Source organism: Anomaloglossus baeobatrachus, chromosome 7 (assembly GCF_048569485.1).
Source record: "Anomaloglossus baeobatrachus isolate aAnoBae1 chromosome 7, aAnoBae1.hap1, whole genome shotgun sequence".
In the NCBI taxonomy this organism is placed as follows: Eukaryota; Metazoa; Chordata; class Amphibia; order Anura; family Aromobatidae; genus Anomaloglossus; species Anomaloglossus baeobatrachus.
The window spans coordinates 299492693-299509426 of record NC_134359.1 but is presented as its reverse complement, the minus strand read 5'-3'; the positions used below and the strand labels follow the sequence as shown (position 1 = coordinate 299509426).

Genomic DNA, 16734 nt, shown 5'->3' with positions numbered 1-16734 from the left:
GGGGGTCTCTGGACTGCACCATTCTAGGGCTCCTTGGCTAACAATAAATGGGGTCCATGTTGACACTGTATGGGGTCCCTGGGGCTGTTATAGGGGCTCTGTAGATAGTTCTCTATAGCATTTATGTAGGATCTGTGGTCGGCACTGCCGTTATCCTCAGACTGCAATATACACAGGGATATAGTGAATATGGTGAATGGTGGATAAATATTCCCCCTATTATACAATGCTACGTGTTCACATTGCCCTTTCCCTCTGATAGGAGTAACACATGGCGACTTTTTCTCATCGTACATTTCATAGACAATCTTTATTAATTACTTTTATTTACATTATGCTAAGTGATATCACAACGTCCCCTCCCCCGCCGGTCACTCGTTTGGCTTCTTCTTCTTCAGCCGTGACTGTAGCTCATGCATCATCTGGGGGTGTGGGAACCCGAACCTGTCCATACAGAGAGGGGGGAGCGTTAGTGATAAGCCTACATCCCCCCAATAACATTACTCCTGCCTGCGGTGTGGTGGGACGTGGTGGAGCTTAGGCCTCGGTCAGATCCCAGTAGGGTTTCCCCCGATGGTGGAGGTTGCTGGAAGCCGTGCGGGGAATTTTACAGCCCTCGATGTCATTACAGAAGTTACGGTTTTCACTGTTTGTCAGTGTCCAGATGGAAACATGAAATTGTTTTTTTTCTCTATTCTGGGCAGAGGATTCAAGTTGAAATTAATGGTGGTCTTCCCTCAACATCCCCTTCTACCCACTAGACAGGGCCTCAAATATGGTCACCGCACCCATTCCCACTATGAATGTTCCCAATTTCCTTCCTTCAGTTCTGCTTGTCACTAAGTCTAGGACTTCTGTAATATTGGCATTATATTTAACAATCAGGAGGCTCTGGAGGAACAGAGGTTTTATAGGAGACACCTATGAGGTCCCTGGAGACCCTTACACAATCTCTATCTACTAGCTATCAATCCTTACCCAGCATGCTTTGGTATCACCTTCTTCGGCTTGATCAGGCTCTCCTCTGCCTCGGCAGGTCTCTCTTCCTTCTGTTCTTCCGTGGGATGTGGTGCGGCAGGTGTCCTGGCAGGAACCATTGGGAATATCGGTATTTTTCCTGGAAATATTGGTACACCCATTGGCCTAGGCCTGGGCATTGGCTGCGGTGGTTCAACGGGTTCACTTTCTGATGGATCTTGGCGCTGCCCTTGCTTACGACGAATAGATGTTTTCCTACGTAACTGCACGCGACTCTTCTGGGCGCTGATGTCCAGTGTATTATGAGGGAACTATAGGCAAAAGCATTTGACAACTGTGTTATATAAGGCACTCCATGATCTGTCTATACAGAGTCATCCTCACTTTACAGCATGTTGTGAACACGATAATTGGCCAATACTTACCAGACTGTTGTCAATGTCATCGTCTTCCTCCATACTCGGTTTCTTCATTATTTCTTTGTGATCCCCCAGAGGTTTCTCATAGTCTTCATTAATTTCCATATGGGTTGGTGGCTCTATTAATTTTGGAGGTTTGTCAGTGGATATTGTGATGACTTGCTTGTTTTCATCTGAACGCAAGGCTTCTTCGCTAGAAAGCTGTGTCTGACCTTCAACCGCTTCTTGCTTACTGTGATATATACTTGGAGTTAGCCTGATCTCTAGGTCTGATGAATCAAAATCTGCTGGTTTTGAGTATTCATTGATATCGACACTAGTGATGTCTTCAGTATGGTGGCTGACCATCGATAATATTGGTTGAGGAGACTCTTGCACATGGAGCTTCTTCTCCAGGTCCTTACCAGGTTCAGAAGGACTCGATTTTTGGTTGGCCTCCTCAAAATCTTGATTTCCTTCTGTTGTAATAGACTTTGTAAAGAGGTCTTCTCCAGCAACTTCAGCTACCTTTACAGTAGACGTACTTGTTGAGGTAATCACAGATTGGATTTCAGATAAAAGATCCATTTCTTTAGGTTCATCATCGATCAGTAGGACATTTACATTTTCTTGCGCAGTACTGACAATGCCCAAACCTATGTGAGATTCTTCAATGAAAATTTGAGTTGAAGAGTTGGGTTGATTTTCTTCAGATTCTTGGCTGGGCTCAGAACTGGATCCAAGTTCTTCTGGATGACAGATGTCTGAGGTGTCGTTTTGATTCCTCTCCTTTTCATCTGGAATAACAGTATCTGGAGTGATATTAACTTGAACAGTTGATTCAACCAGTATATTACAAGCTTTACTGGTGTCCAATATGTGTTCTTCACCAGTATCAGAGACAACACTAACGACGTCTGTTGTGTGATATGTCATCTTGACTGAGCGAAGGTCTGATAGGAGAACACTTTCATCTTGAGAAGGTTCTGAGGTAGATTCTAAAATCATGTCAATGAATTCAGCAACAGGTCCAGCTTCTCTATGAATTACAGGCTCATGGACATCAAGAGTCCCAAATTGATTTTGAAATGTATCATCAATAGTTTCGGAAAGTTGACTTTCTTCTTTCTCTTCTTCCTTACTTTCTGAAGTCTTCTCCACTGTGTGGTCAGGGATAAGGTTCTCATCATCTGAAATAACATCAACTGGAACAGTTGATTCAACCACTGCATCAAGAGCTTTACATAGGTCCAATATGTCTTCTTTACCAGTACTTGAGACAACGCTGATGACATCTATTGGGTGATCTATCGTCTTGACTGAGTGAAGGTCTGACAAGAGATTGATTTCATCTTGTGAATGTTCTGAGGTAGATTCCAAAATTATGTCAATGTATTCGGCAACAGATCCAGTTTCTGTATGAATTACAGGCTCATGGACTTCAAGATTCACAAATTGTTTTCTATATGTATCATCAATAGTTTCGGAAAGTTGACTTTCTTCTTTCTCTTCTTCCTTACTTTCTGAAGTTTTCTCCACTGTGTGGTCAGGGATAAGGTTCTTCTCTTGTTCATCTGGAATAACATCAACTGGAACAGTTGATTCAACCACTGCATCAAGAGCTTTACATGGGTCCAATATGTTTTCTTTACCAGTACTTGAGACAACGCTAATGACATCTATTGGGTGATCTATTGTCTTGACTGAGTGAAGGTCTGATAAGAGATTGATTTCATCTTGTGAATGTTGTGAGGTAGATTGCAAAATTATGTCAATGTATTCGGCAACAGATCCAGTTTCTGTATGAATTACAGGCTCATGGACTTCAAGATTCACAAATTGTTTTCTACATGTATCATATGTAGTTTTGGAAGACTGACTTTCTTCTTTCTCTTCTTCCTTACTTTCTGAAGTCTTCTCCACTGTGTGGTGGGTGATAAGGTCATTGTAAATTTCTGATGAAGGATCAATTTCTTTTGAGAGAACATTTTCCGTCTCTGTCAAGTCGTTATTAAGTTCAGCAACTTCCACCTGAGACTCAGCAACAATAATGGAGGAGTAACGGTGTTCTTCAAATGAATGCTCAAGATCTTTAATGGATCCAAGTTCTGATGAATAACATATTTCAGGGAAATTCTCCTTAAGATTTACCTTGTGTTCAAGAGTTTCGGATATAATATCCACAATGGTTGGATCATCTGATTGACCCACATATTCCATCCCTTGATCTGACACTTCGACATTCATAGGAAACTCTTTGACTTCTGTAGAAGGATCCATATTGGATAAAAGTTCATCGGCTACTTCTGAGTTGGATCCGTACAATACTTCAATGCTGTCTTCAGCAGAACCTCCAGAATCTAAGGAGATATCTGGTTCCTTGGCCTTATCTAGAATCTGATCTAATTGTCCATTGGATGCTTCATCTAGTGTAACAAAAGATTGATCTTCTCCTACTCTGGCATCTTCTTCGTTATGTTCTGATCGCTCTAATATCTCTACTGAGGTATTGTTGGTGACCAAACGCACGTCAGAAACTTCTATAATAGTCTCAGTGACAGCAATTCCCATGGAAGAATAGTCTTCTTCCTTGAATATCTGCTCAATTTCTATTAAGGGTCCACGTTCTACTGAAAGATGGAGACCAGGACTATGTTCTTCAGAGTTTTCATACTCTACAGAAGTTTTTTCTGAAGACATCTCCACAATAGTTTCTTCATTAGGATAAACTACATCTTCCACTTTATTATCTGACTGACTTTCATTCATAGAAGACACAATCACTTCAGCAGAAGGATCCATACTGGATAAATGGTCATTACCTCCTTCTACTGTATTAGAATATGATTCTGAGGTGGATCCTATGATCACTTCATTGTTATCATCAGTATCTAATAACATCTCCATTTTCTGGACACTATCTAGAATTTGATCTCTAAATTGTCCATTTGATGCTTCATCTAGAGTAGGAGAAGATTGATCGTCTCTTATTTGCCCATCTACTTCCTTATTTTCTGAGATCTCTCCTGAGGTATTGTTGGTGTCCAAACCAATATCAGAAATTTCCATCATGGCCTTAGTGGCAGTGATACAAATAGAGGAATAATCATCTACCTCAAATGTCTCCACAGGTTCTATTGGTGAACCAAGTTCTTCTGAAAGATGGAGACCAAAACTATATTCTTCAGAGTTTTCATGTTCTTCATTTTTTTCATTAGCATGACCTACATCTTCCACTCCTTTATCTGACTGACCAACATTTATAGTAGATATAATTTCGAACCTTTTGTCAGGATGATCCATTGACATTATTGACTGTTCAGAAAACAAACTTTGGTCCAAAATTACTTCAGACGGGTTAAGAATTTCAGTGTCCAGCAAAACCTCCAATTCTTTGACTCTTTCTAGAGATTGATCTCCCAAGGTTTCATCTGGAGTCAGAGAAGTTTGATTTTCTTCTGGTAGATCTTCTGAGATCTTGTCCACTGGGTGACCTGACATTTCGAAATCTAAGTCTTTAACTGCATTGTCAATCTGGAATTTTAATTCAGTGGTATCTTCTAGAAAATAGTCATCTGCAGAAGCATCATGCGTGGTCTCTGATCTCTCTATCACTTCAGAGAAGTCCTGTTCTGGCTGACTTATATTGATCACAGACTGGATTTCTGATAAAAGGTCAAATCCTGTTTCTGTATTCCTACAGATGCCTCCTATCTCATCCTCTGACCCAGCTGATTCATCTGCCTTCTCCGTAGGATCTTTCTGAGATCCTGATTCCTCAAAGCTGTCACTGTAGATAATGAGGCCATCATTTTGATAACTTTCTTGTTTATACCACATGTAATCATCCATTTCTTGTATCTCGTGTTCTTCCTTTACCTTCACACGTTCTTCTATTTGATCAAGTACAGGCTCAATTTCTCTTAAATCTTGTACATCATGATATTCATTCCCAACTATGTCTTCTTCATTTTGAGCCTCAGACATCGTGAGAAGATTTCTTCCTACAGACCCTTCACTACCTTCTTCTGATGGACCTTCAACTGTTCGGACATTGTCAATATTTGATGAGTCTATCGAGAGTCTTCTCTCTGATTCAATACTGATAATGTCATCTTGTTTTTGATCATTTTTGGATGCATCCAACTCTTGGAAAGATGTTTGCATGTTTTCTTCAACTGATGTATATCCTGAAACTGTAGCTTCACGTGGTCCATCAGGTTCATCCTCCAGTCTGCTCTCAAGTAAATTTAATTCATCAGTCATCGGTGTTATTCCACCTTTGGTTGATTCTTCCTCCACTGATGGGTGGCACAATATTTGAAGCAGCTCTTCCTTACTATCAGTATGTTCACCATCAACCCCTCCATGGAAAGGTTGATTAATTGATTCTGTCTTCTCATACAGCAAAAGATCCACCTTGATTTCTTCACTTGACTGGCTTTCGGCATCCAGAGAAATTGATGATAGGCAAAGCTCTTCAGAATTTGATCCTTCTTGGCTTGAATGGTCTGAAAGGAGCCTGTAGATTTTCTCTAAAGGTCCATCAATCTTACTAAACCTCTGAGTACCTTCTCCATGATCATCTACTCCTGTATGAGTTAGATTATCTTGTAAAGTGGATTCTGAGTGCTCGTTCTCTTTCTCTTCACTATCCGGTATCTCCTCAACAGTGGAAACATCACGAGAGAGTTCTTCCAGTGACTTTTTATCAGGGAACACATTGACAATCTCCTCAGATTGAAAGCCTAAAGTCACACTCTGGTAAGTCACGTCACCTATGGATTTATTTGTCTCTTCACCCGTGTGTGTTGACATTTCCAGCTCATCATACCATACAGTGATTCCTGTTTGCAGTGGTTTCATCTGATCCCCCTCAATGTTTGGATCCATGAATGATGGCTCAAAAACTTGGTTGCTACTTATGAATCCAATATCGTCTTCTTTATCGTTTGAAGTTTCACCTGATTCTGTTCTTGGATGTGAGTTTGGTTGGTGATCCCTATACTCAATGATCCGTTTGTGCAGCCCCTCAGCCTTTAACCAGACAATTTCTTCTGACATCTGGTCCCGTTCATCGACACTGGGAGAGAAGTGAACCCTTCTTCTCATCTTCTCAACTCTCTGTCCTTGTTCCCCAGATTCCCTTTTTTCTCCTACTTCAGAAACACTACTAATCTTCTCTGGTCGTTCCTTCTCTTCTGAGCTAAGTTCCTTCAAGTCCTTTTGGTCATGTGAAGTGTTTTCTCTATGTTCTTCGCTGTCTCCTCGCTTGTTGAGTCCACTTAAATTTATTTTATCTTCATGACTACTTCTTTGGGTGTCTTCAGATTCTATTGTCTCAAACTCATGGTCGATACCTTGAAATAAATCACAGTGTATTGCCAGACGAACAGCCGTTTCTTGGAGATGTTCCCATGTCTTTTTTGCCTCTTCTCCTTGATCGCTAGGAGACTTGTCTTCTGCACTGACTGGTGTGACCAACTTCTTATGCTGTCTTTTTATATCCGGAACATCCAAGTCATCATATTCCATTATGAGTGGAATAGCTGAAACATCTTCTGGTGGTTCTTGGTCAACGTCTTCTGATGTTAGTGTTAGATGACATGTCATAGCTTCTTCTGAAATTTCTGGATTAGTGATGGTCTTTCCTAGGCTTGGAGAAACATTTTCATTACTACTAGGGTTTTCTTTCATTTTGAAATCTACGCTGCTCTTGGGAACTTGATCTCTAGTAGGTAGATCCTCATGGTCTTGATAACTCTTTGGTTCTAGGTCCCTCAACAAATATTCAAGCCTTGAAATAGATTTCTTCTCAGACTTAATCCTTGTATGTTCTTCATACACCAGTGCTTCTTCATTGATGACCGGGTGGATTTCAGCGTGATGGATTTCCGTCACAACCCTACAAGGAATATGCTCCATGCCTTCTGAATTTGGTGGCTTCTGATCATCAGTGGTGGTGGTTTTGCCTCGGCTTTCATCTTGGTGACTGAATGTATCAGTGGCATCGCTGATTGTATGATGATGGTCAAGATTTCTTCTGTCTACATTTTCCTTCCGATGTCTGACCGTCGTCTCCTGTGCTTGGCTCTCAACATCTGAGGTTGGGAATGAGAACACATGAGCGTCAACAACCTATGCAGATAATTAGAAGACATGTTTACCTGATTTTAGGGACAGCAAGGGAACCGCAGTTACGGCTTGTGTTCCCTGATGGGTGGGAATATTTATACACCTCTTACTTCTTTTCAAGGTTTACCTTGCTGGATCCCGTACATCTTCATACTCTCCTCCGTGGCCTCCAGAGCGGCCTCCTCTGACGTCACATCTGGCACTAAGGTGGTTTGATCTGGACCCTGTCAAAAGATGAAACCGATGGTAAGGAGCAAGGTACAAGAATCACCATTTATAAGCAGAAACTCTGAGGTGAGACGCAACGAACTGCAGAGACGATATTATTTTGATAATCTGCAAACCAGACTAGTATCTGTCAGGAGGTAGAGGGGACCGCAACGTTCTGCGGTGACCCCCATTTTCTATTATTATTATATTGCCTAATAAAGAAAGCGGAAGATGCCTTGAAGGAAAACTGCGGTCTCTGCCCGCTCCTCACATGTTCCTGCTCACTGTTGTGTGATCTCCATTTCCATCATTAGAAAACTCTCTTATTTCCCCAGATCCCTCACAGCGAGATTCCGGAGCCCTGATACCGCAGACGTCACTTCCCTCAGGAGGATCGTAAATCTGATATGTCCTCTGTAATAATAAAGTCACTTCCTCTTCTCTACGGGAGGTCGGATACAACTATAACTGTACAGCCATCAGATTACTAACCCTGAGTTACCTCCTGTATTATACTCCAGAGCTGCACTCACTATTCTGCTGGTGCAGTCACTGTGTATGTGATGCCCTGGACCCCAGGGGTCACAGGTCACTACACAACACCATACACCCCCTTCCCTGGACAGGTCACACCAGTCAAACATTAAACCCTTGTTGCCACCCTCCAGGGTTGATGTCCACACCAGGTGGGGCGGAGCCAGGCAGTTGGCACCGCCCACCGAGGAGTTCACAGGCTGGAGGCGGGAGAAACACAGTAGAGAGTCCAGTTGTGGGCAGCAGAGTGAGAGGAGTGAAACTGTTGGTGTCTGGGTTGGAGCCCAGGCACTTCCAGCAAGGTCGGCAGACGGTGGTGGCCGTCTGCAGGAGTTGGTGAAGGTCAGCGGAACTGTTGGACCGGGGTCGGGCGGTGGCCCGCCGGTACCGAACCGGGGAGCCGATTGGAGCCAAGCACCAGGCAGGGTACTCAGACCCCGACTAGGCTCGAAACCAACCTTTAGTCAAATTTCCTGATTGCGGTCTGGACCTCAGGGGTTCATTCCCACCAAAGTCCCGATTGAAGGCAACAGCCCAACAGTTCCAGATAAGTGCCACCGCCAAGGGCCAGAGATCCACAGGGCCAGTGTCTGCGGGCAAACAGGCTCCTCCGGCACATATACATCGGGGAGCGGACTACCGGTGCCCAGGCATTGGAGTCAACATACAAAACACAGGTGCAGGGAGACGACAGCCACCATCAACCCATCCAGGGAGAACACCGCAGCCGGCTGCGGGCCCCGTCCATCCAGCCGTTTGGTTTACCAGAGACTCTGTCCATCTGTGTTTGAGTGAGTACACCAGTGCCATCCGGCACCGCGCTGCACCGCAACCCTGCACCTTGCCAAAACCCATCCTGCGGAACCCTCCCTCCTACCGGGCCCTGGGACCAACAGCCCCTACCCACGGAGGGGTCAACACCTAGCTGCTCCCCGCCATCGCTCCCGGGCACCCCGCCACTAGCATCGGTGGTGCCCACCACCACCACAACCTGTGGGTGGCGTCACGAACTCTCTATATATATCTCCCAAAAATCCAACTCCCCTTTTCACTCGAGGGTGAGGAGCGCTGCTCGAGCCCCGGGTCTGGCCCACTCGAGCAACCGAGGAGAAGGCACCAAATCCGAGCGCGATCTCCCTCGAGCAGCCCCCGCGACGGGGAAGCTGGCCCCCGCCCCCGACGTACATACATTACATTACTGATCCTCAGTTACCTCCTGTATTATACTCCGGAGCTGCACTCACTATTCTGCTGGTGCAGTCACTGTGTACATACATTACTGATCCTGAGTTACCTCCTGTATTATGCTCCAGAGCTGCACTCACTATTCTGCTGGTGCAGTCACTCTGTACATACATTACATTACTGATCCTGAGTTACCTCCTGTATTATACTCCAGAGCTGCACTCACTATTCTGCTGGTGCAGTCACTGTGTACATACATTACATTACTGATCCTGAGTTACCTCCTGTATTATACCCCAGAGCTGCACTCACTATTCTGCTGGTGCAGTCACTGTGTACATACATTACATTACTGATCCTGAGTTATCTCCTGTATTATACTCCAGAGCTGCACTCACTATTCTGCTGCTGCAGTCACTGTGTCCATACATTACTGATCCTGAGTTACCTCCTGTATTATACTTCAGAGCTGCACTCACTATTCTGCTGGTGCAGTCACTGTGTACATACATTACATTACTGATCCTGAGTTACCTCCTGTATAATACTCCAGAGCTGCACTCACTATTCTGCTGGTGCAGTCACTGTGTACATACATTACATTACTGATCCTGAGTTACCTCCTGTATTATACTTCAGAGCTGCACTCACTATTCTGCTGGTGCAGTCACTGTGTACATACATTACTAATCCTGAGATACCTCCTGTATTATACTCCAGAGCTGCACTCACTATTCTGCTGGTGCAGTCACTGTGTACATACATTACATTACTGATCCTGAGTTACCTCCTGTATTATACTCCAGAGCTGCACTCACTATTCTGCTGGTGCAGTCACTGTGTACATACATTACTGATCCTGAGTTACCTCCTGTATTATACTCCAGAGCTGCACTCACTATTCTGCTGGTGTAGTCATTGTGCACATTACATACTGATTCTGTACTGATCCTGAGTTACATCCTTCATGTTTAAGCAATTGATTGGGTGAGAGGTGTCATGTGATGCTCCACGTGACTCACAGAGGCGGGAGGAGATTCCTCATTGGTCACTTTGGGGTGTTCTCCAACCTCCAGGGTTCAGTGATGTCCCTCATAGAGGCGGACAATATATATCTCAGTTGTTGCTGCCTCCTAGTGGAGGATGTTTACACTACAGCAAATGAGCACAATAATATGAATTGTATTGTCTGAACCCTGCAGATGTCGGCAGTTCTCAGCCCGAGGCGTCCCATGGTGCAGATCTGGAGGTGACCCACCTGTGACTTCGCAGCTGCGTCCTGGGACTGCAGAGGGGTCTTGGCGCGGGCGTTCCTCGGCTGGGGGGCATCGGGCGGAGCTCCAAAAATCTGCGCAGTCACACTGGTTATATATTCCTGCAATACAAAGATATGTCAGCTGCATACAAAGGCCGGTGACCAGCTCCCCCGGGGTCTGAGGAGCATCACCTGTAACTCCCCTGTGTATGGAGGATGCAGGGGCAGCTCATTACTACTCCTCCCCCAAGGAGCGGCACATTATTACTCCTCCCACGAAGAGCAGCACATTATTACTCCTCCCCCAAGGAGCGGCACATTATTACTCCTCCCCCAAGGAGCGGCACATTATTACTCCTCCCCCAAGGAGCGGCACATTATTAACACTCCTCTAAAAAGCACACCTTATTACTCCTCCCACGAAGAGCAGCACATTATTACTCCTCCCATGAAGAGCAGAACATTATTACTCCTCCCACGAAGAGCAGCACATTATTACTCCTCCCATGAAGAGCAGCACATTATTACTCCTCCCATGAAGAGCAGCACATTATTACTCCTCCCACGAAGAGCAGCACATTATTACTCCTCCCACGAAGAACAGCACATTATTACTCCTCCCATGAAGAGCAGCACATTATTACTCCTCCCACGAAGAGCAGCACATTATTACTCCTCCCACGAAGAGCAGCACATTATTACTCCTCCCACGAAGAGCAGCACATTATTACTCCTCCCACGAAGAGCAGCACATTATTACTCCTCCCACGAAGAACAGCACATTATTACTCCTCCCCCAAGGAGCGGCACATTATTACTCCTCCCCCAAGGAGCGGCACATTATTACTCCTCCCCCAAGGAGCGGCACATTATTACTCCTCCCCCAAGGAGCGGCACATTATTAACACTCCTCTAAAAAGCACACCTTATTACTCCTCCCACAAAGAGCAGCACATTATTACTCCTCCCACGAAGAGCAGAACATTATTACTCCTCCCACGAAGAGCAGCACATTATTACTCCTCCCATGAAGAGCAGCACATTATTACTCCTCCCATGAAGAGCAGCACATTATTACTCCTCCTACGAAGAGCAGCACATTATTACTCCTCCCACGAAGAACAGCACATTATTACTCCTCCCATGAAGAGCAGCACATTATTACTCCTCCCACGAAGAGCAGCACATTATTACTCCTCCCACGAAGAGCAGCACATTATTACTCCTCCCACGAAGAGCAGCACATTATTACTCCTCCCATGAAGAGCAGCACATTATTACTCCTCCCATGAAGAACAGCACATTATTACTCCTCCCATGAAGAGCAGCACATTATTACTCCTCCCACGAAGAGCAGCACATTATTACTCCTCCCACGAAGAGCAGCACATTATTACTCCTCCCACGAAGAGCAGCACATTATTACTCCTCCCACGAAGAGCAGCACATTATTACTCCTCCCATGAAGAGCAGCACATTATTACTCCTCCCACGAAGAGCAGCACATTATTACTCCTCCCACGAAGAGCAGCACATTATTACTCCTCCCACGAAGAGCAGCACATTATTACTCCTCCCACGAAGAGCAGCACATTATTACTCCTCCCACGAAGAGCAGCACATTATTACTCCTCCCATGAAGAGCAGCACATTATTACTCCTCCCATGAAGAACAGCACATTATTACTCCTCCCAGAAAGAGCAGCACATTATTACTCCACCTACGAAGAGCAGCACATTACTACTCCTCCCATGAAGAACAGCACATTATTAACCCTGCCCTGAAGAGCAGGACATTATTAACCCTCCACCGAAGAGCAGCTCATTGTTAACTCTCCCCAGAGGAAAGGAACATTATTAACCCTTCCTTGAGGTGTGGCACGTTATTAACCCTCCCCCGAATAGCAGCACATAACTCATCACACGAAGAGCAGCACATTATTACTCCTCCCCCAAGATGCAGCACATTACCCCTCCCCAGAGGAGCAGCACACAATTAACCTCCCCCTGAGGATCGGCACATGATTAACCCTCCCCCAAGGAGCTGTACATTATTACCCTTTCATTGACAAGCAGCACATTCTTAACCCTTTCATCGACAAGCAGCACATTCTTAACCCTTCCTGAGGAGCAGCACATTATTAACCCTTCACTGAAGAGCAGCACATTATTGACTCTCCCCCGAGGAGCAGCACATTATTACCCCTCCCCCAAGAAGCAGCACATTACTAATCCTCCCCCAAGGAGCAGCACATTATTACCCCTCCCCCAAGGAGCAGCACATTACTAATCCTCCCCCAAGGAGCAGCACATTATTACCCCTCCCCCAAGGAGCAGCACATTACTAATCCTCCCCCAAGGAGCAGCACATTATTACCCCTCCCCCAAAGAGCAGCACATTACTAATCCTCCCCCAAGGAGCAGCACATTATTACCCCTCCCTTGAGGAAAGGCACATTATTATCACTTCCCCGAGGAGCAGCAATTATTACCCCTCCCCCGAGGAGCAGCACATTATTATGCCTCCCTTGATGAGCAGCAATTATCCTTCCCTTGAAGAGGCACATTATTACCCCACTCCCGAGGTGCTCCACATTATTACCCCTCCCTTGAGGAGCAGCAAAATATTACCCCTCCCCAGAGGTGCAACATATTATTACCCCTCCCCAGAGGTGCGTGACATTATTACCAGCTCCTCCAAGGTGTGTCTCTTAGTGGGTAATAACCCCCCCTAAGAGATACGTCACTTTATTACCCCCTTTCCCAGAGATGCGTTACATTATTACCCCCCGCAGAGGTGCGTCACATTATTACCCCCCTCCTTCAGAGGCGCGTCACATAATTCCTTCCCTGCACTCCTCACCAGCGCGTTCTGCACGGCCTGGTAGACTCGGGGGAGATGTCTCTGCAGGAACTCCATGCTGCCGTCACCTCGGAGGGTCTCTCGGACGTCTCGCTGCACGACTGCTGCTGTTTGATGTGACTTTGTCTCGGGAAGTGGCCATAAAACCGCAGCAATGTGTAAGTGCGCAGCGCATTTCTCCTTGTACAATATACACTTCCTCTTCTGTCCCGCTAACCCCTTCACTGCCAGGGACACCGATACCTCCGGACAGGACGCTCCCCTCCCCCGCTACCTCTCTCCCAATATTTATACCCTGTGTCTGCAGGGGACACAAATGTTACGCGTCTCATTATTACCGTACTTCTCCTTTAAATTATGCTATCTCCAGTGTCTGAATATGAAGCGTCCCTTTAAGGCTCGGGCCCCTGGTGACTATTAGTCATGTGACAATGCGGCCTCCTCTGTCATTGTCACTTTTTTTTTGTACTGTAACATATCTATTTTGGGCAGCAGGATGTACGTTTTCATGGTGCGGCCATTTTTCTTGCAGGTCAGCTGTTGCTCTGAGGACTCGATGTTTTCAGCCGCTTTTTGTTTTGTAACAGGATGTGGTTTATATCACACTGATCGCAGCAGAAGCGAAGACGTCCCACAATGCACTGCAGCCGGGGATAAAGGGCCCAAATGGGGGTCGTAGTCCTGAAGTGGAAGGAGCCGCAGCAACTCAGCGGAGACCCCGTAACGTTACAGAGCGGAGGGCCGTGGAGCAGATAAGTCCCCACCGCTCTGCTGACCCCATAACTGCATACTCCAGACCTCCAACACTGCGCCCGACGGGAGCGTCATGGCTGAACAGCTGCAGTCGTACATCACCAGGCACAATGCTGCAGCTATACATCACCAGGAACAATGCCGAGCCATACATCACCAAGCACAATGCTGAGCCGTACATCACCAAGCACAATGCCGAGTCGTACATCACCAAGCACAATACCGAGCCGTACATCACCAAGCACAATGCCGAGCCGTACATCACCAAGCACAATGCCGAGCCGTACATCACCAAGCACAATGCCGATCCATACATCACCAAGCACAATGCTGAGCCGTACATCACCAAGCACAATGCCGAGCCATACATCACCAAGCACAATGCCGAGCCATACATCACCAAGCACAATGCTGAGCCGTACATCACCAAGCACAATGCTGAGCCGTACATCACCAAGCACAATGCCGAGCCGTACATCACCAAGCACAATGCCGAGCCGTACATCACCAAGCACAATGCCGAGCCATACATCACCAAGCACAATGCCGAGCCATACATCACCAAGCACAATGCTGAGCCGTACATCACCAAGCACAATGCAGAGCCGTACATCACCAAGCACAATGCAGAGCCGTACATCACCAAGCACAATGCCGAGCCGTACATCACCAAGCACAATGCCGAGCCGTACATCCCCAAGCACAATGCCGAGCCATACATCACCAAGCACAATGCCGAGCCATACATCACCAAGCACAATGCCGAGCCGTACATCACCAAGCACAATGCTGAGCCATACATCACCAAGCACAATGCCGAGCCAAACATCACCCAGTAAGCACAATGCCGAGCCGTACATCACCAAGCACAATGCTGAGCCGTACATCACCAAGCACAATGCCGAGCCAAACATCACCCAGTAAGCACAATGCCGAGCCATACATCACCAAGCACAATGCTGAGCCGTACGTCACCAAGCACAATGCCGAGCCGTACATCCCCAAGCACAATGCCGAGCCATACATCACCAAGCACAATGCCGAGCCATACATCACCAAGCACAATGCCGAGCCGTACATCACCAAGCACAATGCTGAGCCATACATCACCAAGCACAATGCTGAGCCAAACATCACCCAGTAAGCACAATGCCGAGCCATACATCACCAAGCACAATGCCGAGCCATACATCACCAAGCACAATGCCGAGCCGTACATCCCCAAGCACAATGCCGAGCCATACATCACCAAGCACAATGCCGAGCCATACATCACCAAGCACAATGCCGAGCCGTACATCACCAAGCACAATGCTGAGCCGTACATCACCAAGCACAATGCCGAGCCAAACATCACCCAGTAAGCACAATGCTGAGTTAGAGCGGTGTAAAGCTGCCACCACTGGACTACGGAGGAGACGTGTTCTGTGCAGGGATCGCACGTCTCTATCTGCCTCTGATGGAGGAGTCTGAGTTTGGTGAATGGAGGACGTTACCCCCCCCGACTGCTCTGTGCCCCCTGTACAGATGGTGGAGGAGGAGGATGATGCTTCGGGCTGTTATCAGGGAGCGGTCGCGGCCTCTTATCTCCAGTGATGAGAATTCTGAAATAAAAGCAGTGGTCACTTTAAGCGTCTCTAAGCGCAGATGACTGTTCACACCAAGCATTTAATTCACCTTCCATCTGCAGGATCTTCTCCTCATCGCGGGCAGGGTCCTCTCTCCTCCTCGCGGGCAGGGTCCTCTCTCCTCCTCGCGGGCAGGGTCCTCTCTCCTCCTCGCGGGCAGGGTCCTCTCTCCTCCTCGCGGGCAGGGTCCTCTCTCCTCCTCGCGGACAGGGTCCTCTCTCCTCCTCACGGGCAGGGTCCTCTCTCCTCCTCACGGGCAGGGTCCTCTCTCCTCCTCGCGGGCAGAGTTCTATCTCCTCCTCGCGGGCAGGGTCCTCTCTCTCCTCCTCGTGGGCAGGGTCCTCTCTCCTCCTCGCGGGCAGGGTCCTCTCTCCTCCTTGCGGGCAGGCTCCTCTCTCCTCCTCGTGGGCAGGGTCCTCTCTCCTCCTCGTGGGCAGGGTCCTCTCTCCTCGCGGGCAGGGTCCTCTCTCCTCCTCGCGGGCAGGGTCCTCTCTCCTCATTGCGGGCAGGGTCCTCTCTCCTCCTCGCGGGCAGGGTCCTCTCTCCTCATCGCGGGCAGGGTCCTCTCTCCTCCTCGCGGGCAGGGTCCTCTCTCCTCCTCGCGGGCAGGGTCCTCTCTCCTCCTCGCGGGCAGGGTCCTCTCTCCTCCTCGCGGGCAGGGTCCTTTCTCCTCCTCGCGGGCAGGGTCCTCTCTCCTCCTTGCGGACAGGGTCCTCTTTCCTCCTCGCGGGCAGGGTCCTCTCTCATCCTTGCGGGCAGGGTCCTCTCTCCTCCTCGCGGGCAGGGTCCTCTCTC

At 47.3% G+C, this 16734-nt stretch overlaps 1 protein-coding gene across 1 annotated transcript; it reads right to left on the bottom strand.

The window, feature by feature from the left end:
- Nucleotides 1-289: 289 nt before the first annotated feature.
- On the bottom strand, nucleotides 290-13700 carry APOBR (apolipoprotein B receptor). The gene is made up of 6 exons (XM_075318530.1): nucleotides 13559-13700; nucleotides 10699-10815; nucleotides 7639-7735; nucleotides 1404-7477; nucleotides 979-1289; nucleotides 290-444 (listed from the first exon to the last, which is right to left on the bottom strand). The coding sequence occupies exons 1-6, from the start codon at nucleotides 13613-13615 to the stop codon at nucleotides 372-374; spliced, it is 6729 nt and encodes a 2242-aa protein (XP_075174645.1). The 5' UTR covers nucleotides 13616-13700; the 3' UTR covers nucleotides 290-371.
- Nucleotides 13701-16734: the final 3034 nt, after the last annotated feature.